The following is a 26,399-nucleotide window of genomic DNA, read 5'->3' as shown; positions in this document are numbered from 1 at the left end:
GCCCACTCTGTCCTGTTGTCCTCAGCTGTCCCTAAGCATCCCAGCAGGACAGTGATCTCCAGGCAGGAGCTTGCCTCCCCGTCTATGCCCCTCCTGCATGTGCCCCAAGCGTGCTCATGTTCGCACGATAAATGTTCGCTCAAGAGCCTGGCTCCCAACAGTGGTGGGTACATCTGTCCCGGCTCAGGGCCTGCACACCCTCAGGGGGCTGTGGTGTTCTCTGTGGGTCAGCTCTGATTTCAACAAGGCCTGAGGGCCAGGACCCTGGCTGGTGCTCTTCTGGGTGCTCCAGCACCATCCCACAGACAGGGCCCAAGCTGTCTACCTACAACCTCAGGATGTCATTTATTTGGAAAGAGGGTCTTACAGTTAGTAAGACCAGTCCTTAGTGGACCTGGTGGGTTCTAATTCAGCAACTGGGGTCCTTATAAGAACAGAAAAAGAGAAACACATCTAGGGAAGATAGCCACGTGGCCATGGAGGCAGAGACTGGAGTTATGCGGCCACAAGCCAAGGTGTGGCCAGGGCTGTTGGCCACCAGCAGCCAGGAGAGGCAGGGTAGGATTCTTCTCTTTGCCTCCAAAGGCATCCCAGCCTGGCTGTCACCTAGAGTTCAGACTTCCAGCCTCCAAAGCTGACAGAAATGTCTGTAGTGGGTGGTAAATTGTACGGCAGCCCTGGGAATGGAGTACAGGGTCAGGAGACATTGTGTGGTGTTGTCCACTGGAGGGACTGAACCCCTCACCTTCAGGCTTCAGAATGAGCCACCTGATCCCCAGGTGGTGGGGGACAAGCCCTCAAGGGCAGCCTGCACCTGCCCACCCTGCCCCCACCCCCAGCTTCCTCGACCTTGTCTTCTTGCCTCCTACCTAATGGTCAGGAGAGGGTGGCAAAGGCTGTCCCCTCAGCCTCCACCGGGAGGCTGAGCTTCCTCCTAAGTGCCACTTTTCTACAGGGCCCTATTTGTCACTGCTATAAGGAGGCTGGGTGAGGCCCAGCTCCAAGGTGACCCATTCTGCTCCCACACAGAGAGGCTCTGCATGGATCCACTTGGTGGGACCCCAGTTGCAAACAGCAGGAAGTCGCCTCCCCTTGGTCCCTGGTTTGATAGAAGCAGCTGGCTCCTTGGGGACCCCAATAGCTAAGACGCTTCTGACTGGATGCTGACAGGATTGCTACCCGCAACAGTGCCAAGGAGAGCACTCCAACAGAGCCTGGAGGTCCAAGCAGATGGACGCCCCTCCGACCTACGGTGCTGCGGTCCCCACGGAGAACAGGAGACTGTGATGAGGAGGGAGGCTGTGACTGCAGCAAGACGCTGGCTGGGCTCAGGAGGGTGCTCCTCCTGCCACTCAGCTTCAAGTGTAAGACTGGCTCGAACCTCTTCTGCTCCTGCCACTTGTGTCCCTCAGGTCACTGCTACACACAGAAGCACCCAGAGGCCCAAGCACTAATTGGCTCATGCTTGTCCAGACCCCACTCCACATGGACTTCAGCAAGCTCTGGGCAGGGCTCCTGCTCACTTACTGCCCACCAGGCCCCTGGGACGGAGGGTCTCCAACTTCCTCAAAGTGCCCCTAGAGGCAGGAGCGGGTGAGCATGGACTCTGTCATTCAGAGCCACTCTCCAAGTCAAGACAATTGGCTCATGCTGTCTTATCTTGTCTTCTTTTAAAAATTCTTGTGGATTTTGGATTCTGTGCCATAAAACAAACTATATTTGTTTCAGTAAAACAATGGCATTTAAAATTATTCAACGGCTAAGTTACTTAACTACCCCCTTCCCCATCAGCTGGGGAAAGAGATGCTTTTGGATTGTTCTCTATCTCTGTTTGCCCATGACAGTCTTCTTCTGTGTCACGCAGTGGGCCTGGCTGAGGGTGACTGCAAGGGGGGCTGGGAGGGAGAAGAGGAAGAGGGCAGCCCAGGAGAAGCTGGCACACACTCATCAGAGAGCTACCCTGAGGAAAAGAAGTAACCAAATGCCTTCCACAGATAACTGGCCTCTCCCATTGTCCCTAGACTGCACCCAGGGTCTCTAGGTCAGTGTGTGGTCTCCAGCCCTGGTGGGTTGGGGTGGAGCTAGGAGCTGGCACACCGTGGGGAGGCCTGCAGAACTGCAGGCACATGTCAGGAACATGTTGCAGCTTGAAGGCAGGGCTGGGGCAGAACTGGGACCCACCCCTGCTGCCAATCTGCCATCTTATCACAGAGGGCTGGGTCAAATCAGAAGGCCAAATGGGGAGGCCGAGTCTTGCCTTTCCTTCTCTCTGCCTCCCTAGACAGGGTCAAGGCTCTCAGTTTTCCCAAACACCCAACCCAGAGCCAATCTGCCCCAGAAGTCAGAGAATACCCTTCTATGCTCCTGGTGAGTGCGAGGGGCAGGCTCTCTGGGACATCCAGCCTGCCCAGAGGTTGGCAAGGGAACCAGGTACCGGGAAATGCAGCTAAACCTGTCAGTCCCTGCTTTCCCCCTCTACCTGAGATGACAGGGACCCTCCCAACTGGAGATCAACAGGCCTGCCCAGGTGACCAGCCCAGGATGCCCAGGAAAACTGCAACCTCAGTGAACTCACTCCATGGCTCACTCCCATCCCCTCACCCCGGCAGTAGGCTCTGTTGTCAGAGAAGCAATTGAAAATAGTCTAAGCATAAGCAGCTTAGTGGGTTCCAAGAAGGGGATGAGTAGGGTGGGGCTGGGGTGACCCTGAATCTTCTCAACCTGGCCTTGGGGAGAATCAGATGGCTAAACGAAGAGAAAGAACGGGGTGCACAGAAGTTCCATTCACCTTCTCTTCCAGGGCAGGGGCCACTTAAAGGTGTTCCAATGCCTTTGACCAATGAGAACCTGCCCCACCCTCTCAGCTCCAGGGCTGCAGTGTTCTCTGCAAACACAGGCACAGACAAGACAGCCTAGACAGCCTGCAGGCCCGCCCAGAGCTCCGCACAGCCTGACTGCTTGTATCCATAGGACACACTGCAGGCAGAAGTGACATTTCCCAGAGACCCCAGATCTAGGGTAACCCCCGCTTTCCTGCCTACCTCCAGCCCAGAAGATTCCCTTTGCAAGCCCAAATGAACAGCAAGCCTCCTCAGACCACCCTGGAGTGCTATACCTGGACCTCTGGAGGCCAAATGATAAAAATGGCAGTTTCCAGAGAGACCTGACCACAGACAACTCCCTTTCCCTACTCGCTGGCCCCTCTCCTGGGATATCTATTCTCTCTTGCTGATGCCTAATCAAGCTTCAGGTCTCACCAGGACCTCGCTTAGTAGGTGAAGCTTTTCTGGCCACTACCCTGGATTAATAAACTGGTTGGATGGGTCTCATCTGCACTCATTTTTTTCATGCCTGCTTTCATTCCATAAATATATAGCCTACCAGGGTGCCGCCCTGTGCTAGGGAATTGGGGTTCTGGCAAGGGTGACCTGTGGCCACCGGAGGTTCATCAAAAAGGTTGGGGAAAACCCCTTAGGTTTGGAGGAGGCGCTGCAGCCCCGTATCCAGAGGGCTGCACTCCCACACCAACACCTCCTCCTGGTTCTACCGTCTCCCCCATTTCTATGCCCGTTCTTTTCTCGATGGCTGCGCCCCAGCTGAGGTTTTGGGAACGTGTGTGGAAGGGGGATCACGGTGCTGCGTCCCCTCCTCTGGGAAGATTTTTCGACCGCAGCTAGGTAGGGCTGCGCAAACAAAAGCTGTGCCTCAGGGACAAAGGCTGAAGGCTGGGGACAAAGACTGCACGCTGGGACAAAAACTGCGCTCAGCTGCTGCGTGCGCGTGCGCATGCGCGTGCGCGTGGGTCCGCTGCGTTCCAGGCCGCAGACCCCCCCCACCAGCCTTTAGTCTAGCAAACAAATCCACTGTTTAAATCCTAGGAAGGCAGAAATTCTCGTCCCCAAACAGTCTCCGCTCTGGGGTGGGGGAAGGGCGGAGAGCGCTCCGGGGATTCGGGAGGGCGACGCAAGTGGAGGGGTGGGGGCAGGCTCCCAGCCCGCGGGGCTGCGCCTCACGGTCCCGGCTCGGAGCGCCGGGGAAGGGCCGCATGCCTCTAAATAGCCGCGGTCCTGCTGCAGCGGGGGGCGGGCGCCAAAGAGCCCCGCGGGACCCGAGCAGCCTTTCTGCGAAGGGCCCCGCATTGCGGCTGCGCTGCGGGCGGGCGTGTGTGTGTGTGCGCGCGGGCGCGCGTGTGTCTGTGTGTGCACGCGCGCCGCCGGCCGCTGTGCCCCACTTTGCTCAGAGCTGCAGTCCCCTCGCCCCCACCCTTTCCAGCACCACTCCTCCCTCGCTGCTGCACACACGTCTCGCTTCCTGGCGAGCTCTAAAGGAGAGTGTGCCCAGTAGCCGTGGGGGCGGGAGGGACTGAGCCAGGGAGCTGCAGAGAAGGGAGGGAGGGCTGGGGAGAGGGGAGAGGGGAGAGAGAGGCTTACCACTGCCCGGCCACTGCAGCATCTGCCCCGACAGAAAGTTCAATGCCAGGCCAAGAGGTTGGCCAGAGACCCGGGACCCTCGCCCTCCTGCTAGCTGTCCCAGCTGTCCCTTTTGCGCTGGAACAGATTAGCGCTGAGGCTGCGGCGCTGCTCCCCTCCCCCACTGACAGTCAAGCTAGAGAAAAGCTGGGAGAAATGGTCCTAGGGTGGGTAAGTCACTTGTATTCATTTAGGGGAAAAAGAATAATGAGGGAAGCTCCACCCCCAGCCAGGTGGGGTCTCAGTTTCTCCACCCCCTCCTCCTCCCCCTCGCATTGCTGGAAAGGGCACCTGGCTAAGACCAAAGGGAAAGGGAAGAACACTGCCCCAGGGGCCGGGAACTGCTCTCTGCAGGGCAGCTGGGCCACAGTGGCTGGCTGGCTCTCTCTCCTGAGCCAGACTGGCCCCATCTACTTGAGCAGAGTCCCTTGAGCTCCAAACCACACGGAGCTACGGTTCTAACTGCACCCTGACTGGTGGCAACACAAAGCCGGTGGTGCTCAGATGCCCAAACCTTGTTGCCTACCATCTCTCCTGCGCAGCCTGCCAGGGGCCTAGGGATGCTTACTTCAACTTGGTGGCCTACAAAGGTCAGAGCTCAAAGTGCTGGTAGAGGGGACTGCTGTGGAACAGATGTCGAGCTTGGCAGCAGTCTCATTCCCCAGGCCCCAGGACTGTGTTTGTCATGAGCAGTTAAGGCAGGTCCCCTTCACCAGTGACCTCTGGGTATGGCCGCCTCTCCAGGCATGCAGGGGCCAGTGGATGTTTCCTGTTCTCTGAGGCACTGGTTAGCAGAGACTAAGCTGTCTGATAAGGCTCCACCTCCAGGCAGGGCTCTGCACGGGTCCCAACCTCCTTCAGTCCACCCTAGTAAGGCTGATTGGGTCACTCAGGGAGAGCCAGGCCTCTGCAGAGCTCCCTGCTCCATTCCCCATTTGTTCTGCAAAACTGAAACCGGATTTCCTGAACGGGAGCCCCTGGTCACCCTGCCCTTCTCTGTTACATACTGCAGGTCATCATCACCACAGCTCTGCTGGCTCCAGCCTCGGCCAGGGATGCTGCCAAGGCCAGCACGGTGCTCCCAGGCAGCCATGCCAGGGTGCAGATGCCTGCTGACCCAAAACCACCTCTGGGAATAGCTCCTGAGGGTTCACTGACCAGAGTGGCTGCCAGGCACCCTGTCACCACTGGTATAGGGGCTGGGATAAGGTTGAGGTTTGCACACGGAGAGTCTAGAAAGCTGCCCAGGGTGTGCACAGACAGCCAGAAGCCAGGAGAAGGCAAAGGGGTGACTACGGGTAGGGGAAGGATACCTTGTAGAAGGCCCAAGGTCAGCTAGCCAGGGCCCCAACACCTCAGGGCAGCTGAAGTCTCCTGCAGGGTAACTACAGACTGCTGCCTCTATGGGGTGTCCTAACACTGAGATCTGTCCGCTGTGCAGAGGTCAGGCTGAGCTCACCCTCCCAACCCCCACCCCGCCCGCCAAGGGCTCTCCAGCTCTGGGGCTTCTGGGAAACAAGCCCAGGTAGAGGAGGGCAGCCTCTGACCCTGGAGTCCCCAGCCTGTCTTTGACAGCTTTTCTTTGTAGAGCCTCTGGTACCCCCCGGGATGTGGGCAACCTCTCACCAACTCCACAGCCAAGGGTAGCAGCTCTGGGAGCCCTTGTCCCTCCTTGGCCAGCAGGCCCTGCCTCCTTCCCTGCAGCACAGTGGGGCTCCCAGCACCCTTTGGAACAATCATGGGCCTAGGTTTGTCTCAAAGGCTGTATTAGGACAGAGGTGTAAGTAAAAGCAACCAAGGAGCAGGGGTCAATGAGTATGTGTGTGGGCGTGGTGGGGGTGGGGGGCGAGAGCTCCCAGAGGAAGGTTTGGCCAACTGTCCCTAAAAGGCAGACACACTCCACACACGGCCCAGCAGTCTTCTGACCTGAGCTGCTGCCCCAGCCTTTCACACTGCTTCCTGCTCTAGGAGGTTTGGGTTTGATGATGCTTCGGGAACTCTCTTTGCTTCCAGAAGGAAAGGGGGAAGAGCAGGTGCTTGGACTTGCTGCTAGGGGTTTGTCCAAAGAGGGTCCTTTTAGCTCCTGGGGTTTGTTTAGCCACTCAGATACCCCGGCAAGAGTGCCAGATACAGCTCACATACTTCTCTCAGGGAGACACCAAGTTGAAGATGTGGCCAGCAGATGGCCAGATACAGGGCTGCCAGGTGGCATAAACACTTGTAGCCTGACAGTGAAGACCCAGCTGATCCTCCCTTGGTGAACGCTGACACCCCTTCCTGCCCCTCTCTGGGTGCTTGGATGTTTTCCTTTGCACTTCGTGTATTAGGGCCTGGCCAGGTGACCTGGATGCCATTCTTACCGTCCAGTGACAGCCAGTCGTGCTGGGAAGAAGGGAGTGTGGGCAGAGCCCGAGCTTTGTATTCAAACACCACCGAGTTGGAGATGATCTGGTTGTTGAAGGCAACTTGTAGGGTCACAAGACCCGTGTCATGGGCTGAAAGCGAAAGGCAGAGAGGTCAGGGTCAAGGGCACATGGGCAGCCATCAGCCTCCTCCCCACTAGCCTTCATCAGTTAATGTCCAGTTCCTTTTAACAGCAACCTGTGTCCACCTGTTCCTCAAGGAGCCTTCTCTGGCCCCAGACTCAGCAGGTGCCTGGGATCCCCGTGAGGGCCATGGGCTCCCTGCTCCCTGATGACGGCAGAGGTGTGGGCTTGGTACAGCCTGGCTGAATGAGTGAGTGACACCTTCCCCTCTCCCTTGTCCCATCCATCCTAGGAAGGGTACAGGCATTTGCTTTGGACTTTGTGCTGATTTCTCTCTCTCTCTCCTACCAGCTTGCCCTGGTTCTCTTAATGTGATATATTTTGAGAAGTTCTTCCACCTCCCTGCTGAAAGCGAGTGCTTTGGAGACACCTTTTCCTCTGGTCCCAGTCGGCGTGGGATGCTGTGGACCCAGTGGGTGTGACCTGGGGTGCTGGTATACAGCCTGTACCTCCTTCTGAGAGCCAGAGGGTGTGCTTTGGGTAGGCAGGGCCCTCATGGGTCTCATTAGCTACTCTGGCCCCAACACAAGGGCTCAGGAATACTGGATACACTGACCAAATGGATTAGATGTTCTCACTGGGAGGAAGTGGAAAGCCAGCCCGTGGTGGGGACCTGCTTCACTTCTGGGATATCAGTATCTTGGAAGTTGGCCTAATGTGGCCCCCCTGGGCAATGGTGGGTGTGCGGGCCACCCCACCCTGCCAGGCCTCATCCCCTGGTAGGAATCATGGTGAGGTACTCTTTGCACTGCTTTTCCAAAGCCCAGATACTGACCTACAGGGCCTCCCCAGGACGGATTTCCAGGGAGGACACACGGGGATCACATTACTGTTTTGGGCTCTTGGTTTTCAGAAGCTCACAGGCCCGAGGAAGCTGTCCAAGTCAGCTGCTCCTGGGGACAGGGGAGAGCTCTGGCTTCCCTCTCAGGACAACTGCAGGTTCCACTTCCGATGGGAAAACCAGCTCATGGGCCTGTGGCCTCTGTCCAGCCTAGGTGAACATAGTGAGGTGGTGGTCACCTCGCTACTGTCCCCAGTACAGGCCTTGGCTATGTCGCTGTCCAAGAGTGACCAGTGGTTTTTCCCTGTGCTTCCCACCCTGGCTTGGCCCCATGGCTCCTGGCCACACATGAACCAATGGGCTCCATGGCAGGGGGTCACGGGGGACCTCCCACAGCATCTCTCTGGGCAGGGATCGCCAGCCAAGTCCAGAGACTCTTGTGGCTTTGACAGCATCCCTGGGCAGATCTCCAAGTTCGTGGTCACTTGCCTCCCCTGGAGATTTGCCTGGTTTACCAATAGGAAGGAAAGGCTGTCCACACAACTTCCCTCAGCTCTGCCTCAGCTGGCCCGGGGCCCCTGGGCAGCTGGAGGCTTCTCTGGTGCCAAATGTCCCAGTGCAGGGCCCTCCACTGCGGCTCTTCCATCATCCTGGCACATGCACAATCTGCAGCGAAGCTGAGTGGTGGCGGCCTCCCGGGCATTCCTGCCTTCTCCAGAGATGCAGTGCAGAGGACCTGTCACAGCGCCCCAGGTGCCAGCCCTCACGGGGAGGCCTCCTGGACTTGCTCTCCCCCTGCCCACTCATGCAGTCCACCGTCCATCGGGTTGAGAATCCATCTCTGCTGCGTCTGCCATGGTTTCCTGCCTAGACCTGTGCACTGGCCTCCTGCTGAAGGCAGAGCGGGGGTGCCCGATCTCCCCGGGATGGGGGGTTCAGCAATGCCCTTTGGGAAGCCAGTGGGGTGTGCTACCCAAGGGGGCCTCTTCCTAAGTCACTCACGATTGTCCCTTTGCCCTCTGCCTCCCTACGGTCCCTTCTCCCACACACCCAGAACCATCTTTAAAAGACATAATTTAGATCAAGTCACTCCCCTGCTTAACTAATAGCTTCCCATTGCAAGTGAAATAAGTCAGACTCCTTCTTATTGGGTTGGGCATGGTCTGTCTTTGGTCCTTCCATCTCCTCGAGTGTTACCATGTTGGAGGCTTCCTGCCCCGTGAGCATTCCACAGCCAGACCTCTCCCTGCCTCGCCCTCTGCCTGGCTGGAGGCCTTCTCCTACCCTTCCTGTGACAGGCTTCACCTCGTGGTTCCTCAGCCTCCTGGGCGATGGGCTTCATCATCCTCCAGAAGGATACCAGGCCTTGGGTCCGGATCTTCCCTTCTTCTCTCCCTGTGACTTCCTTCTCACTACTTTCCCTGGTCATTTTCGTTATTTTCTGTCTCTCTGCAGCAGAATGTGAGCTCCCAAAAGCTAGGACCCAGTCAATCCTGCTTTTTATGCCCAAGGCCAAGGTCGGTGCCTGTCATCACATCTGGTCACTCAGTAACTCTCTGTGGAGTTTCTTCAAAACGTGTGCTTTCAGCTTGTTTGGAATCTCATCTTTTGCCTCTGATGACCTCCTGGGGACCCAGAGTAGGCTGCCTGTCTCCTGAGCCCAATGGCCTCCTTCCCACAGTTCCACTCTTTGCTCAGTACCCTGACTCAGCAGCTTGCTCCTGACCCTGGAGGAGCCCTGGAGTCCTGCAGGAGATGAGTCCAGACCTGTGTCTCCTGCAACCAGAGATGGTGTGGGATCTGCCTGGGCAGAACCCTGTCCTTGGTCAAGATCTGTTTTACCTGGGCAGATGTACCAGGCTGGTGGGCAGCAGCCAGCTGTGCTTCCAGTATGTCCTCCTCCTGCTCCATTCCCAGCCCCTAAGGTGGCTGGCCATGCTCACCAGCCAGAGTCCAGTGAGGCTCTGGCTCTAAGTGTTAATCCTTCAAGTTCAGCCCCCAGGGAGACTCAGAGGTGATGTCCCCAAGCAGTCAGTGTCATCTACCAGGGCAGTGGTTGGTGTGTGTGACCCTGTCTTTCATGGACCGGGTGCTCTTTGGGGTCAGGAGCCTGCTTGGGGTTGGGTCCTATTCCTGGCTTCATTCTATGCCTCAACCCACTACACAGCAAGCAGAAGACACCCAAAAGCTATTTGGCAAATGAGGAACTGGATGACACGTGAATGGACACTTCTGGAACATGTTTCAAGTTGGCCCTCAAAACAGAGATGTCCAAGGTGGATGTCCTTCATGGGGTGAGCTATATAAAGTAGGATGGTGGTCGAGCAGAGGGTTCTACTCAGTCTTCTTGGAGTCTGTGGCTTCTGGCCTGAGATGCATTATGCCAGAAGATCTTGGACATTCAGGAGAGATGGTGGCCTGAGTTGAGACTCTGCCACCAGCTCTGGGGATGTGGATGTGCCAAGGGGCCAGAATTGCCTGCTGAGGCCGGAACATCCCTGATTCCCGCCCTTCACTCTCTTTTGGGAAGGAAGAACAAAGGCCTCACCGATGGGCATCTTCTTGAATTGAGCACCTGAGCCAGGTGCTTCCTGACCCCTCTCTCATGTAATGTTCTCTCACCCATCTCAGGTGAGTTTTAAAGATGTAGAAATTGGGCGGCAGAGAGGCCAACCTCCAAGTTAGTCACCCAGATCGTATCTAGTTGTCTGGAATGTACCCAGCCCCCAGGGTTCTCCAGGTCCTGACCTGGGACATCATCTAAAGAGCACATAAATGACAGTTTATTTATTCTTTTGGAGGGGCCTGGTAGCTGAGGACAGGCAAGATCTGGATCTCTAGCCAGGCAAGAACCAGGTACAGGAAGTGGCGTCTATTTATAGGCCAGGCCAGTCCCCTCCAGCAGCAGGGGTCAGTGAACGTTCATAACATGCTGCCTTCTCTGCTGCACTGTCAGGACAACCCGCCCAGGGCTGGCATCCAGGATGGCACTATCCAGGCCCAGCAGGGCTGCTGAGAGTTCTTGGGAGCCAGGCTGATGGGGGCAGCAGGTGGAGGCCACCATGAGCATCAGCTTGGGATGTGTGGGGAGACAGAGGTGCTGAAAGAGGTTCAGCCAGAGGCTGGGAGGTGAGGCCAGCCTCTGCAGCAGGGGCAATCTGCTCTGGTGGGCTGCAAGGTCAGACCGAGAGAAGAAAAGGAAGAGGGCTCAGTGTGAGCTCAGGAGCCTTGTGCTGGGGGACACAGCAGAGAGGCAGACACCAGGGCAGCCAAGGCACAAGTTGAACCATCCCAGGTGGAATCTGGGGGACAAGCCAGCTCCACTCCTGCTGGAGCCCCCACTCCTCTCCCCACCCAACCCTCTACTGGAAGCTCCATGGCTTCAGATGACAAGGGGTGGACCCTCTGCCCTTCATTATCCCTGCCTCCTCGTTCTGCTTCCCCTGTTCACTCTCCTGGGTGAACACAGAGATCCTCCCAAACCCAGCCCAGGGAAGAGAAAATGAGGGCTTTTGAAATGACCTTCAAACTTCTAGAGACTCAGTCTTTCCTTCACGGACTTTCATTGCCCTTTTGGGTTAGGCCAGGCACTACTGTTGGCCCTGAGGACAATGGTGATCAGGAAAGACACTGCCCCTGCCCTCGTGGAGCCTGCAGACTGGTGGGGAGGTAGAAAGGTCAGAAGTCAAGGGCAAGTTGACCAGACAAGACACCAAGCTAGGCAGATAATGAAGAAGTTTGGGTGAGGGCGGGGTCAGAACCATGGGACGGCATGAGTGGCTCCTGGCCAGCTTTCTTGGGGGCTCACTGAGGCTCTGAAATTAGGAGGACATCATGCATGTGCCTTCTCCTGGTGGATGCAGGATGGAATCCTCAAGGACTTTGTGCTCATTATTCTAGTGTAGCAGCCCAACCCCACAGAGCCTACCCACTTCAGAACATCTCTGTGCCCCGGACAACTGAGCCTGTGGACGCATGGTCTATGCTCTCTGAGTTTCTGTTTGGCTTGGGCTGTGGCAGGCATGGGCACACCTTGCTGTGGGGGTAGCCTCTGGCCCACAAGCAGCTCCTGTCCAGCCCCTGGCTCCAGCTGCAGGTGATAACAGCTTCCTGCTGAGGCCAGTCCTGGGTACATCACCTGGCTTACTGGCTTCCGAAGTCATCTCCTTGTTATGTTTTCTTCAAGATTCCAGTTGAGCATATATGGTGTCACCATCCGATATGGGGTCCCCCAAGTTCAAACCTTTGACATTATAATAGACTATCTGGGGCCCACTTCTTCACCGCTGAGGAAACCAGAGTAATGACATGACTTTCTCAAGGTCACCCCGGAGCCAACTTGAGTCCAACACTCTTGGCCCTTCCAAGCCCTCTGCTAGAGGTGGCCCTCTTACCTGGGCAGTAGCAGCGCAGCACCCCAGGCTGAATCAAGGATGCAGGCACTGAGATCTGGTCAAACAGGCAGCTGTAGTTATTGCTGGCTTCTTGCCACGGACCTGTGATGAGGACTTTTACTCCTCCCTGAAGGGAACAGAGAGGGACAGGGATGGAGCAAGAGCCATAGAGGGATGCAGTTCCAACCAGGGAGGAGGGACGGGGCAAGCTGCATAAGGAAGGCGCCCGCAGCTGCCTGCTCAGCTGAAGGTCTGCTGGTTAAACATGCGGATTTCCAGGTCACAGCCCCATGGAGTCCAGGAAGCCCTGACTTTTGAGAGGCATTGTTCCAGGACAAGGGCAAGAGCAGGGGTCCTGGAGCTCTCCCCTGCCCCCCAGGAGGTCCCAGCATCCAGTACACTGACCCTGTTCCGTGAAACTCAAAAGTTTCAGGCAGTAGGGAGCAGAATGTTTTCAAGAATTTCCAGCCCACGATGCACCTGAGAACTTGTCAACCCAGGCATGGAGAAGGAAGCAGAGGGGACAGTGGGGACTTGGTGTCGTTCACTTGAGAGATGGAGGAACTCTGAGTTTTGAAAGCAGGTCTGAGTGTCTTAGTGTCTCCCCAGGGGCCAGAGTTCTTGTGGGAAATTGAGGGGAGACCCAGGATCTCCAGGACAAGGTGGGATACAGCAAGGGGAGGGGCCCAGCAAGGGGAGGGAGGGAGCAAGACCGCAGAAACAGGAAAACCGGACAAAAGGCTCAGAGCTGGAGGGGCTCAGAGACTGACTACCCCGGGAACTCAGACTTTGGGGCACGGAGCTGGGGCCTGAGCGCCACCAGCTCACAGTGTGCGAAGCCACGGCCCCGCACACGCAGGCAGACAGCCCCTGGCCGCGGCCACGCACTGCGCAGGCAGGCACGACCCTGCAGCCTGGCTGGGAGAAGCTTCGGATGACTTTCCCCAGCGACAGGCGAGTGATCCCGCCCCCAGGGACCCCAGGGCGCAGGGCTGGGGAGCCTGGGGAAGCCTCGGTGCTCCCTGACCTCCTGCTGGGACCAGCCGGGGTGGCCGCAGAGCCAGGAGAGTGGCCTCCCGTCCCGGAGCAGGGCAGACCTGCTTCAGGGCCCTGGTTGCCGGCAGTGATTAATAGCACCTCCTCACTACCCAGCCCCGGAGGACGAGGCGCTATAGGTCCCCTACTTACGGCTTAGCCGAGAAGAGGGGCTGGTCACTCAAGGTGGAGGGAGGCTCTCCCCGGGGGTGCAGAGGGCGGGGGCGCAGGCCTCTGGCTCTCCTGACTAACCTTGGGTGGACCCACCCCAGAGGCTCATCCACCCCACCCCCAAACAAGTAAACACCTTTCCCCGCAGGGGGGCGGAGAGTGGCTGGTCAGGGCGGAGTGCGCCCCCTGGTGTCCAGGCTGGAGAAGGCTGAGAGGCCAGGAGGCAGGGCCAACAGGGGTGGCCTGAACCCTTTTCCCCACCACTCCAGGACGCGGCGAGCTCTCCCCGCTGCTGCCCCAGGCCAGCCAGACACTCGCTCCTGCTCTGTCACTCGTTCTTGCTTGGTAGCTCCTTGGCCTTGACCATCCCTGTCCCTGTCCCAGCCTCCACACAGATCTTGCTGCCCAGGTCCCCACCTCATTGTTCCTGGAGCACAGAGCTGGCCCAGGGGTGGCCACAGATCAGGAGCAGCTGGAGGCCTTTCCAAGGAGGAGGGGCCTCCCTGGAGCCGGGCAGAAGAGACCTGCTCTCAGGGCTGAAGGGGTTCATGCCCCTTGCTCCTGGGCTGTGCTGGCTTTGAAGAGGTCACTTCACCAATAGGCAGCTAAAGTTTGGGGCCAGTGGAGGGGGCTCAGGACTGAGACTCAGAAGCAGAAGGTCTATCCCTGCCCCTCAGTAGCTGGGTGTCCTCGGGCAAGTGGCTTAGCCACTCTGGGTGGCATTTTATCCTTTGGGGCCATTCTGGCCCTGACATTGCTTGGTTTTGATATATGGCTCCATAGGAAGAGTTGGAGCTTGAAGTTGTGGGGCAGGGTCCCAGGAGCGCATGCCCGGGGTGGGGTGGGGTGTTCCAGAAGCACCAGAAGGCCATCTCAGGGAACTACCCCCCTAAATTCTGGAGGTGCAAGAGCAGTGGTTTCAAAAGGCCAGAGACAGTTACCATGGAAAAAGGAAGAAGAAGGAAAGAAAAAAAAAAAGATAACCCCCATCTGCAGCTGCTAGCATGACGCTGGGGCTGTTGCCGGGAACAAAGAACTGCAGAAATTACTGGAGAACATCAGGACCTTCTCCATGGAAACTGCCGCAGGGCGCCTCAGCATCCAGCCGTTCAGGGGATGGTTCCCATAGCAACCGCTAGCCTGGTTGTGTGGAATGGTGTGATGAGCCTGCCCCAGGGCTCTCATTGCCGCATCTTCTGCCTGGTGCGTCAAGAGTCAGTGGTGGGAGGTGACGCAGGAGGGATGGGTGGGGAGGGAGCAGTAGATGCCATCTGAGGCCTCCGTGTCCTGGGAGTCCTGAGATAAAGGACTCAGGTTTCTGATGCGAATGGGGTTGACGCTGGGGCACAGGGGCAGTGCTGTGGGGGTGGGGGAGTGAGAGAGTGTGTGTTGGGATGCAGCTGCAGCTGGCGGTGGGCAGAGAATAGGAGAAATGGGAGCAGTGCTGGGGAGGGAGGGACGCCCAGAGAAGAGGCAGCAGGATGGCCCAGCTGTGGCACTCCCGCTAAGTGTGTGCTGGGGAACCTTGCGGTTGGAGCTGGGTGGAGCAGGAAGGAACACTGAGTTCAAGACTAGGAGGAGCGGCCCCAGAGACACGCCTTGCTGCAGAGCCCCCTCAGAGCTTGGCAGAGCCTGGCTGCCATGGGGCTCCGGATGCAGTCAGCGCACAAACAGTGTCTTTATTGGCTGTGGAAGGGGACAGGATGTGGGGTGAAGATGCAGGTGAGGGGGCTGTGAGGGGACTCAAATGTCAGGGGAGAAGGTACTGTCTCTTTCTGAGTGGAGGACAGGGTGACCACTTCTGTTGGCCTGGAGCCAGTGTCCTGGGGGAAGAGCTTGGTGAAGAGCAAGTGGCCATCAGAGCTGCTGGCGGCCTCTGAGGCTGCACCATGTGGCCACTCTGGAGCCCTAGAGGGTCATTTTCCAAATCAAATGACTGCTTTTGCTTCTGGTTAACGGGAAGCATCAAGAGTTTCTGGAAAATCAGGGCTGGATGCTCTCGACTGCCGTTCTTGGCCGTTCCTGGGGCGCCCTCGTGTGGCGAGCCACTGAACTGACTCTACAAGGTTCAGTTCAGGGATGTGCAGGTTGCTGAAGAATGGAGGGACCAGGCCTGCTAACACCCCTCTGGCCAGAGCTTGACAGGCCCAAGGAGGCTGGAGTGTGGCTGGATCCAGCTGGGGACCTGTGCTCACAGATCAGGAACTGGGGGAAGAGGAAACTGTCCCCTCCTGGCTCCTGCAAGATGCGTGCTCCAGGGAGCCTGCAGACATCCTGAGGGCCAAATCTCCCAGGTCCTAGGACCTGGCTTGCCCAAGTCCACTCCTCTTAACAGTAAATTTATAAGGAAACCGAGGTCCAGAGAGTCAGGCCTCAAAGAGTCAGATCAGAGGACAGCTCGGTCTTCCCACCACACCCAGTCCTGGCCCTCCCTTCGGATCCCTGCAAATGCTCATGTGGGGGCAAGATGCCTGTTCAGCCTTTGGGTGGGAACCGTGGTGGGCACAATGAAGATGCCATTGACCTCAGTGTCTCTGACAAGAGCAGGGGCTCAGAAGCGGGGTCACACTGAGCTGCACCAAGAGAAAGCTCTCACCAGGGGGTGGGACCAAATGGAGATGGACAGAAGGGGCAGGTGCATTGCAGAGTGAGTCTTCACACCAACACAATGTGATATTAGTGCTCCAGTTTTATGTTTTTGTTTTTTAATGGTGTTGGGGATTGAGCTCAGGGCCTTGTGCATAGTAGGCAAGCACTCTACCAACTGAGCTAGATCCCCAACCCCTAGTGCTCCAATTTTAGAGTCAGAGAGGCTGCTGCTGCTTTGCCCAAGATCATCAGATAGTAAGTGTGGAGCCAGGCTGAATTTAGACTGTCTGGCCCCAGCCCCATGCTCCTAACCACACACACACATGTCACTCTCCATTTTTTATAAATATGCTGTCTGGGCTGTCTAGACAGTGTGCTAAGGCTGGGCCCCTACCTGGGCTGCTGCCATCTCTCTCTGAGATGTGGGGGCCTTTCTATATAGATCTTCTTATTTTGGGTTTTCCAGAAGGGACAAGTGTGAGCCTCTCCCTTGATGTCCCCTGGCAGCAGCCCCCCTCGATGGCATCAGTGGACTGTGGCTATAGAACCAATGGAACTATGGGCAGCCACCTCCCGGGAGGAAGGGTCTGCTCCTGGCCCCAGGGCTGCTCGGCAAGCACCAGGCGGGCAGGCTGGGAGCCAGGGAGCACAGGCTGTGCACAGGGTATTTAGAACGAGCTGAGCCCCCTTCCTGTCCCATCCCACTTTAGAGAAAAAGCAAAGGTTTCTCCTTAAATACTTATGCCACTGAGGCAAGACCTGGACTTTCCTGCAGTCCTGTTCTTTGGAGCAGTGATTCTCAAACTCATGTCCCCAGAAATGGAGTCAGCTCTCTCGTGGGAAAAGAGGGAGCAGGTTGGAGTCTGGGTCTCTGACATATCTTTGACTTTGTAGACGTCACATGGATCTTGCAGGTGGGTATACTGAAGCTGGGCCCTCCCTTTCAATTTTGATGAGAGCTTTTTAGTTTGGTTGAGTGAAGCAAAGCAAGAGGAATGGGTACGAATGACCTAGATGACCTATGATGGTGAGGTTTGAGTGCTTTGAAAGCAGACCTGGGCCCTTAAAAAAAAAAAAAAAAGAAAAGAAAGAAAGAAAAGAAAATTGCTCTGGCGAGACTGCAATGGCACTTCACTTCCAAAGACTCCCCTGGTTTGAAAGCTACTTGTTCCAGGGAAGTTTGAGGACCACTTGCTGTGGGGACAGAGGGAGGGAACAGCTTTGTCTTTGGTCCAGAACTTCATCCAACGGTGACCACATGCAAGTGAACTTCCCTGGCCCTGTGTCCCCCCCCCCCTAAACTCCCAGGGCAGGTGGGGTGAGTGGCAGGAGGTGGCAGTAACAGCGACAGCTTACCTCTGGGTAAGACCACTCTGGGGAGTAGTCGGTCACCATGAACACCCGTCCGCTCTGCTGCAGCATCCCCAGGGTGCCCTGGGCTGAGGCAGCTGAGACCACCTCAGCCACGTGCATGTAGGCCATGGTGCTGGTCCCGCCCTCGGCACTGCTCAGCTGCAGGCTGCCCTGCTGGGGGCTGCAGCAGGGGATGCACATCTCCGCCTGGGTGAAGGGGGCACGCGCCCCATCTTCTGACTGTGAGAGTGCGGTGCTGTCCCCTGACACCAGCTGGTGCCCGTAGATGGTGCCACTGCCCCCCTCCACAGAGATGAAGTCATTGATCAGGTCAGAGAACTGGTTGCTGAAGGAGATGTCAAAGTGGTCCAGGCTGAGCTCCATGTTGGAGGTGTTGCCGAGGCTGGGCTGGGCCACAGGGTAGAGTCCCTGCACCACGCTGCTCGGGAGGATGGGGACGCCACCAGCACTGCGGATCACCCCGTTGGTCTCAGGTTGCAAGTAGTGCTCTGAGCCACAGGCTTGCAGCTCCCCAGACTTGAGGAGGACCTCACTCCCTTCAGCCGCCTGTGAGGTCTCCATGGTGACCTCCCCTTCCGTGGTCATGGCCTGGAAGTTGGCCTGGAACTGCATGAGGTGCAGGGAGGAAGTGGATTCTATCCGCGTCTCCACATGGCCGCTGCAAGAGCTGGTCTGGGACGAGGCCTCCGTTTTCACGGTGGGCATCACAAAGTTACCCCCAGAGTCACTTAGGCTGCCGTGGGCGTTCTGCTCGATGGGGAGGGGCTTGCTGGCGTCCTGCAGGAAGAAGCTGGGGGAGGGGGTCTGGTGGATGTGGGGGCTGTGGCCTGTCTGGCTGAAGCTAGACGTGTAGTCCTTGTTGGAGTCTATGGCACTGAAGTCCATCTGCTCCAGGGTGGTGCTGGGACTCAGACCGCCGCCCGACGGCAAGAGGCTGGAGCCGGCGGTCAGAGTGAGGGAGCTGGACGCTGCGGCTGCTGCCGAGGAGGAATAGGCCTCCTTGGCCATCTGCTGCTCGAAGGAGGTGTCCTCGGTCTTTATCTCCTTGGCGAGGACGCTGGTGAAGCCGAAGCTCCTCTCGGAGGGCGGCGAGTGCCGAATGTTGGTGCTGACCATCTCGGCTTTCAGGCCCCCGCCCCCATAGGTCTGGCCCTGCTTTGGGTTATTGAGGAAACAGTCGGGGTCAAAGTTCATGGTGGTCTCTGGAATCTTCCGGCCACCGTCGAGGGTGGTGGAGAGGACCAGCTCTTCAGACACGTTGGTGGGCAGCATGGACAGGCTCTCCGAGCTGCCTGTGGTGGGGAAGGCGAACTTGTGGCCGTCGGAGCTCACAGCCAGGACCAGGCCCTGAGAGGCGTCGGGCGAGAGGAGGTGGTGGTTGGGGCCGGCGGTGGGGGACATGGTGTACACAGCCTCGTTGGTGACCTCTGACATAAACACTGTGGCGCTTTGGGACAGGCCCCCCATCACAGAGGCCACTGCCATGCCAGACACGCCCGTGACCACGGGGCTGTCCACCATGTCCGGGTCGCTGTTGAGCCCACTGCTGATGGACACCGGGGAGCTCTGGGTGGTGTCGGGGACCTCCACCTGGTTGGTGGAGGAGACCTCGGTGCTGTTCTGGTGCAGCAGGGCGGGCTTGGCCACCTTGCCGTTCCTCTTCTCCCGGCTGGAGCCCTTGCTGTGGCTGTGCTCCTGCTTGCCCTCCGACACATCGTTGTGCTGCACCTCCGCGTGGCCGCCGTAGCCCCCGGTCCGCGGCTCCACCTTGGGCGAGATGATGCGGTGTTTGGCACTGTTGCACTTGTGGTGCACGCTGCTGCCCGCTCCTGGAAGCACACGCACGCACACACGGAGAGAGTCAGCGGGGGCCTGTGGCAGGCCCTGCACCCAGCACTGGGGACCTGGCTGGGACCCCACTCAGGCCACGGACCCTGCCCCTGGACACTGGGGCCCTGGGCCCACTTACCCCAGTCTTGGGGCTCTCCTGGGCTTACCGGGCCTTCCTCCAAAGACCAGAGGCCTAGATCTTTGCTGCTCTTTTCAAAGAGTAAGTGTCTGGCCTGTGGGAAGCTGGGAAGGAGAGGTTGAGCCTGCTCCTCCAGGAAGGTCCTCTCAACCACCGGAGAGAGGCACCTCTCACCTGCACGGGCTCTCCCTGGGGAGAGGGGCTCAGCCTGAAGGTGTTCCCCCTGGGTGGCTCTCAGCCCCCAGGACCAAGGATGGTTTTACCCCCTGCTCCAGAGGCAGAAAGTGACTTCAGGCTACCCTCCCTGCCATTCGGCTCAGCCCGGGTCTGTCCTCTGCTCTTTGGGGGACAAAAACCCTTCTAAGTCCTAAGCTAGAACACAGCCCCCTGCCTCCCCACCCCCCATCAGGCAGGACAGAGCCCCAGAGCAGAGTGCCTGGGAACTCTGGCCAGTCTGGCTGTGGCTCCTCCCCCACAGCCTGTGGACCCACTCAGTCAGGATTTTCAGTCTGTCTGATAAGGGTCACTTGGCTTTTGATGAAAGGGTGGATTCTCTGCTCTAGTCTCACCATCAAGACTCCTGAATGCACAGAGACTTTGCAGGGCAGTGACCCGACCCTCCTGTGGAAGTATCTAATTAAGGCAGCCAAGGGAGTAGAGAAGCACATTCCAAAGAGCAAATACTATCATCAGACAAGCCGGCCCATTAGGACGAGGGCCAGGGGCGCCTTACCATCTTGGAGGAGGCAGAGGTTAAAGAAAGAGGTTTAGCTTGAGTGGTCCCCTTGCCTCAGGGCAGACGTCCCTGAAAAACCTTGCACTGGGAACCTGGGAACATGCTGAGGATCCTAGAGAACCTGGGCAGTGCGTGGCTGGGCCCCAGGATCTCCACTCCCCAGTGCTGCTGTCCACCATTCCATGCCCATCCCTCGAGGGAGCCTGACGCTTTGAAAACGGGTCTCACTTGCCCAAAGTGGGCTGATGGGCCAGTTGTGCAGGGCAGGGCCAGGATGGCACACTGGTTTTGCCTGGTTCCTTGTGCCCTCTCCCTACGGGATACAGCAGCAGTGCCCTGGGCCTGGTGTGCCCACCTGCCCCCCGGGGTCCCGCTCACCCAGGCTGCCGGTGCAGAGGCAATTGTGGGTTCGGGGCTGGGGCTTGGTCTGGTGGCTGTCAAGGATCTGCTGCACCAGCTGCTCCACCGAGAAGCCTGAGCTGCTGTTCCCATTGCTGCAGGTCCACTTGATGCCATGGACTGTGGAGAGGGCGGAGGCAGACAGAGGGGCGTCAGAGGCTGCAGTAACAGGGGAGGCCCTATGAGGGGCTGAGGGTGGCAAGAGGCCCCATTAGACAGCAGCCCACTCTGCTGAGGGCCTGGCTCAGGGAGGATCAGTGAGCAGATGAAGGGGGAGGGTGGCGGAGGCCGGGCTGCCCTCCACTGGTCTCCTGCTCCATCGGAACTCTGGACTCTTCCCCTGGCTCCCTTTCCCTTCCCCATGGGGTAGACCACTTAGAGTCTTGCTTTCATTTTCCCAAAGGCCAAGGGCACAAGGTGTCTCTTCCAGGGAGGCCAAGTGGAGGAGAAAAGGAGCGAGGCCGGGGGACCTCCGCAGACTGCAGGGGTCTCGTGGAGGCTCAGAGGATGGAGGATGGTGGGGTGTCCAGTGAGCAGGAGGACAGGTGATGCCCCAGGAGTGTCTGGGAGGAGGCCTGTCCCCCTCAGAGGAAGACTTTGGCTCTCCGCCTTCCCCAGACTTCCCTGCCCTGAGGGGTTTGCAGGAGGGACAGAGAAAGGGAGGGGCTGAAGGGCACCCCCCAAGGCTGCCACAGTGGGGGCCTCATGCTAACTGGCCACTGGCCATCTGAAAGAGCTGTACTGGGGCTTCAGGGCAATTCTGGCCCCCTGCAGCCCCTGGAGGTGGGGCGGGGCCGCCCTGCTGGGGCTTGGCCGAGGCCAAGAAGACTGGACTTGGGAAGGAAGCTTCTGGCTGTGAGATCCGCCTCTGTTTCTCCTCGTGCCTTCATTTAGATCCTCAGGGGTCTCTCAAAGGAAAGGAAACCAGAGTGTGGTGTGCTCTGGCAGGAATCCCCCTCGCTTTCTTCACCTCCTTGCCCTCTGCTCCGCTGGACGTCTGCAGGGCCCTGTTTCCAGCACCTTCACCCGTCCCCACGGGAAGAAGGGGGTGGGGAGCTGAGTGGCCCTGACTCCCAGCTTGCCGTGCCGCCTGCTTTGAAGATGTGCTCACCTGTTCAGCGCCCTAGGTGATGGGGGAGTGCGGTGGATGGTGGCATTTACAGCCGGCCTCTCGGTCGGTGGGAAACCACTGTCCTGTCCTGGGCTCCCCAGAGGAGTTCCCCAGCAGCCCAGGAGGCCTTGGTTCCTGCTGGTGAGGCTGCTGGAGTTTGTTCTTCAAGGGACTCATCCCCAAGTGTCGGAAGGGGAGGCCCAGGCCAGGACTTGTGGACCCTCATCATAGCCACAGAGCTCTATGGGCAAATGACCCTCTCCCTGGAAATCCCATACAGGGGACAGATAACAGCCGAAAGAGCCTCGCGGAACCAGGAGTGATGGGTCAGGGGCTCCCAGCCTGGCCCCTGCTCAGGGCCCTCCTTGGCCAAGGACCTTTTCAGATTCATTTACAGATGAGAAGACAGAGGCTTGGGGGAGGGGCGATGACACCCCATGTCACATCCAGGGGTTGGAGAGCAGAACTTGAGACTCCCCGCTGCTTCTAGCACATACCAGTTCATAGTCGGTCCATCGTTGGCTGACCCTGGCTGTGCCCAGGCCCTAACCCAGAGATTCTGATGTCCTGGGTTGGAGCGTTCCAGGCTTTTATGTATATAGAAAACCCAAGAGGGCCTGCTAGGCCAGGAGCAAAGCCGCCTGCCCTTGGGAGCTTCCACCAGTGGGCACTTTGAGCACATGCCCATTACAAAGCCAGGCCAGATGTTCTCAGGGAAACTTCCCAGGGGTTTGAACTTGGCTCTCTGGAGAGATGAGCTGTTCTCAGCAGCTGCAGTGCCGGCTTCTGGCCTCCTGGCCACACCCCAGCCAAGGGTCTTGGGGTCAGGTGGGCTTGCTTCTCTCCCTGCGGACACCTTGCTTGCTCCTCCCCTGGGCTGGAGCATCTCCAGGCACCTCTGCCCCGTGCCTCTGCTCTGACAGCCACTGCTCCGTCCTGTTTCTCCTCCGGCCCCCGCTGGGGGTGCAGTGTCCACACCCTCTCTGCCTCCTGCTCTCTTCCTTGTGTGGTGAAGGTTACAAAACGAAAACCCGGCGAAGGGTGACAGATTGTGAGCAGAGACTTTCTGGATGCTTAATGCAAATTACCCACTGTCTTGGCACATCCAATATGCAGATCGCCCCCCTCCCCGCCCCCTCCTCTGAGGCGGTGAGCTGTTAGTACGGAATATCAAGTACCATCAAGACGGCTTTTAACATGTCACGCTTGGCTTCCCGACTCGTAATGAATCAGCGGGAAGGAGATTTCTAGGGGAAGAAGGCGCGTCATGAAAGGAAGGTTAATAAACACGCACCCTGGCCTCCTTCCCGGGGCCTCCCTCCCAGAAAAGCAGCAACACGGAAACCTCACCAGAGCCCACTGGATCAAACGTGAGGTCACGACGTGTCACTTGAGGGCAGCATGGAAAGAGATAAGGGGTTCCTGGGAAAACAAGCCTCTGGCGGCTCTGAGTCCTGTGTGTCCCCTCCTGCTCACCGTACTTGGCTCCAGGACGCGGCCTGCCAGGTCTGGGAGGACAGTGTGTTCCAGCCCGGCTTGAAACAAAGCCAGGAGAGGGACCCTTTCTTAGTTTCCAGTGGTCCCTGGGCCAAGCTGGGGATGGAGATGGACCTGTGTCCCCAAGAAGGCAGGGGCAGGGGAGAGCAGGCGCCAGGCGTCGGGGGCGGGTGATAAGCTGGCCTCGGTGTGGGTGGGCCTCTATAGGGCAGGGCTGTCCAGGAGGGCCCCACTGGCCACCAGGAAACTGCCTGCTGGGCACCTTCAGAGCTCCCTCTGGTGGCTCCCCAGCTGTCCCCTGCTGCCTGGGGATGCAGCCTGGGGAACACGTTGTCTCTGAGGGGACTGTCTACAGCATGGCCGTGTCAGGATGGAAGGCTGGGCGGCAGGTGCAGGGACCCTCCTGCCCACTCTCGTGTTGACCTGGCTGTTCGTGATGTCTACTCTAATTATGAACTGCAGCGAGGCAGCGGCCCTCTCACCAACACGGATAATCAGCAGCGTGTGGCGTCTTTGGAGAGCATCTTCCGTGATCACTCTACCCGAGAGGCCACCAGCCGCTGCGGGGAGAGGGCTGCGCGAAGGTGCAGCCTCAGCCTGCGTGGGGCAGCGCAGCCAGGCCCCTGGATTACGGCTGCTCCCTCCCGGGCTCTTGGGAAGAGGTGGAGGGTGTGGGGCACACAGACGAAGCAGCACACCCCCGTTTTCCCCTGTGACGGACTGAACTTTACCCTACATTCACAGCCCCGACCCAAGTGTGGCAGGGGTCTTTAGGTCACCGAGGGGGTCCCCTATCCAACAGGACTGGTATCCGTAGGAGAAGAGGAGGGGACGCCGGGGCTCTTGTGCACAGAGCGAAGGCCAGGTGAGGACATGAGAAGGCAGGCCTTTGCAAGGCCTCACCAGAAACCAGCCCCAATGTCACCTTGACCTTGGGCTCCCAGTCTCCAGAAGTGGGAGACCACACGTTCTTGTGGCTTCAGCCCCTGTCCAGGTGTTCTGTCGCAGCGGTGTCTTGGCCAGTTTTGGGCTGGGTGATAGAATACCGCAGACGGAGATTTATAACGAGCAGAACTTTCTTCCCATGGTTGTGGGGGCTGGAAGTGCAAGATCAAGGGGCGGGACCCAGCGAGGGCTTTCTGTCAGCTCATCCCGTGGGGGAAGGGCACAGATAGAGAACCCTGGGAGTCCTTTTGGATGGTGGCCTCAGTCCGTTCCCAGAACTCCTCGCCTTAGGCCTCCCCCAACACAGTTGCCCTGGGGATTACATTTCAACCTGGGTTTGGGGGAGATCCTCACACCATGCAGGCAAACTAATGAGGCCCCCCCCGGGCCCCAGCCTCAGCTCGCTGGGGCTGTCTGGCTGGAGCCCTGCGAGCCTCTGGGAGAGACTCACCCTGCCCTGCCCGTGCTCTGCACACCTACGCACGCGTGTGCGTGCGTGCGCGCGTGTGTGTGTGTGTGTGTGTGTACACATGCGTGCAGCTCAAGGGACCCTGACGACAGGGACTTTCAGGTGTCCCTCTCCTCTACCACCTTAGATCCTGCAGTTCTAGCACAGCCCAGCTCAGGTCCCCACCGCCTCCTGGAAGCCTCCCTGGTTCCCACCTCGGGTCGCCATCCCCACTGGAGCCGGAGCCTGCATCAGGACTTGCTGAACTGTTCACTGTGCCGTCCCCCAAGCTTAAAACCCGGCCTGGCACAGAGTAGATGCTCAATGAAGGTTGGTTGAAGGAAGGTGTGCATGGCCAGGGTCTCCACCCCGCGCGCCCTCTCTAGCACCCTCCCTTATGTTAGTTCGTTCTCCCCCAGCCCTGCAGTGAGCTAGCTGTAAGGGGACCTCCTTCTCTTGACCACACCAACAGCCAACCAATGGTATTTACTGAACACCTTGTGCCGGGCACCATGTGAGCTGATGCTGACTCCAGTATAAAAAGAAATGGCAGTAACCTGCACCCCTAATGACACCCGACAGTGGGCAGTACCCTGGGCTGGGCGGTCTCAGGCAGAGCTGTGGTTCTCCAGGGGTGGCCTCCCCTACCTGGGATGTTAGAAATACTCATTCTCAGGTTCCACCCAGACCAGTGATCAGAAACTCTGGTCCTCTGGGGGTTTGGAGGCACACTTCTTTGAGAACCATGGACAGAGATGTTACTAATCTCTCAATGAGACTTTGAGGCAGAATTATTATTCCATGTTTTTCCTGTGAAGACCAAGACTCAGAAAAGTTATGCAACTTGCCCAAGGTCACACAGCAGATGGGTGGGGCTGGGAGGAGTTGCAGAATCTCACTTTTCCACTAAGCTGCCAGGCTGGCCTGCATTTTCCCTGGACATACTCCTAGAGGTGGTGCGGAAATTCCGAACAGCTGACCAGGGGGAAGGGGAGGTGGAGATGCCCCTCTGTGTGCAGCTGGACTTACTGTTCTCTCTGGAGAGGAGCCTGGCTTCCCCAGCAGCCCTGGGGACCCGGACACCTGGAGCAGGCCAGGTGCCTCCTCCCGTGCGGGAGACCGTCCTGCTTCCCTCTCCCTCTGCTTAAAAGGGGGCAGAGCTGTCTCCAGAGGGCCAGGTCCCACCCTGTGGCTGGGGAGGAGGGTAGCCAGACCCTAATGAGCAGTGCCCAGCTGGCCAAGCCACCCAGATCAGGGCACAGGGACTCCCCCTCTGGGCCCCGAGGTTTCACGGAGGAGACGGGAGGTTGAGGAAGAAAGAGCTCAGCGAGGCTTCAGGCCTGCAGGCTCGGGCTGGAGCAGCCTGGGGTCTCCTAGAGGTACCCGGCTACCTCCCCTGGCAGGCTGGGTGCCAGGTTATGGGTGCATTTAGGGGAGCTTCTAGACAGGAAGGAACCCAAAGGAAGGCTTCATCCCAGGCAGCAGGGACTTGGGGCAGCGTTTGGCCCTGAGTCACAGCCTCTTCACTTGAGGGGACCTGCTGAGTGATAGACTGGGGCTGAGAGGTGGCCTCCCCTGGTCTGTGGAAGCCACGGACTTTCATTCCTGATGGGGCTACCCTGGGCAGCCCTACTGATGGCCAGGTGACTCTCTGAGCTTGCTGCTCCTGAGTGAGGCTGGAAGAAGGGACTAGATGCAAGAGCCCTGGGGGAGGGGGGCCGGCCAGCTGGCCAGGCCAGGCCACAGCGTGGCGGAAGCTCTTCTTGCATGCCGTGTGACCTCAGGAAGAGCTTTGATTCCTCTGGATGATGTCACTTTCCTCATCTGTCTTCCTTCTCCAAGAGACTTTAAGGACACCCAGATAAGCTGGCTCTGATTTGGTGGCATCCACAGGACAAAGAAGCCCCCAGAAAGATGACAGCTTCTGCTCTGAAA

At 58.3% G+C, this 26,399-nt stretch overlaps 1 protein-coding gene across 2 annotated transcripts in view; it reads right to left on the bottom strand.

Annotated features, from left to right (window-relative positions):
* LOC113180919 (calmodulin-binding transcription activator 1) overlaps positions 1-26,399 on the bottom strand; it is a 687,512-nt gene that overhangs the window by 66,277 nt on the left and 594,836 nt on the right. The window contains exons 6-9 of one of the 2 annotated variants that reach the window (XM_026386127.2): positions 20,443-20,583; positions 17,342-19,188; positions 12,191-12,317; positions 6,830-6,964 (exon numbers count right to left, since the gene is read on the bottom strand). In XM_026386127.2, the coding sequence (XP_026241912.2) occupies positions 6,830-6,964; positions 12,191-12,317; positions 17,342-19,188; positions 20,443-20,583 (2,250 nt within the window). Of the gene's footprint in view, positions 1-4,430; positions 4,608-6,829; positions 6,965-12,190; positions 12,318-17,341; positions 19,189-20,442; positions 20,584-26,399 lie in introns of those variants that run through there. The other variant, XM_026386128.2, reaches the window with a different exon arrangement.

This window comes from Urocitellus parryii, chromosome 11, assembly GCF_045843805.1.
Source record: "Urocitellus parryii isolate mUroPar1 chromosome 11, mUroPar1.hap1, whole genome shotgun sequence".
Classification (NCBI taxonomy): domain Eukaryota; kingdom Metazoa; phylum Chordata; class Mammalia; order Rodentia; family Sciuridae; genus Urocitellus; species Urocitellus parryii.
This window is presented reverse-complemented; position numbering and strand designations above follow the sequence as displayed.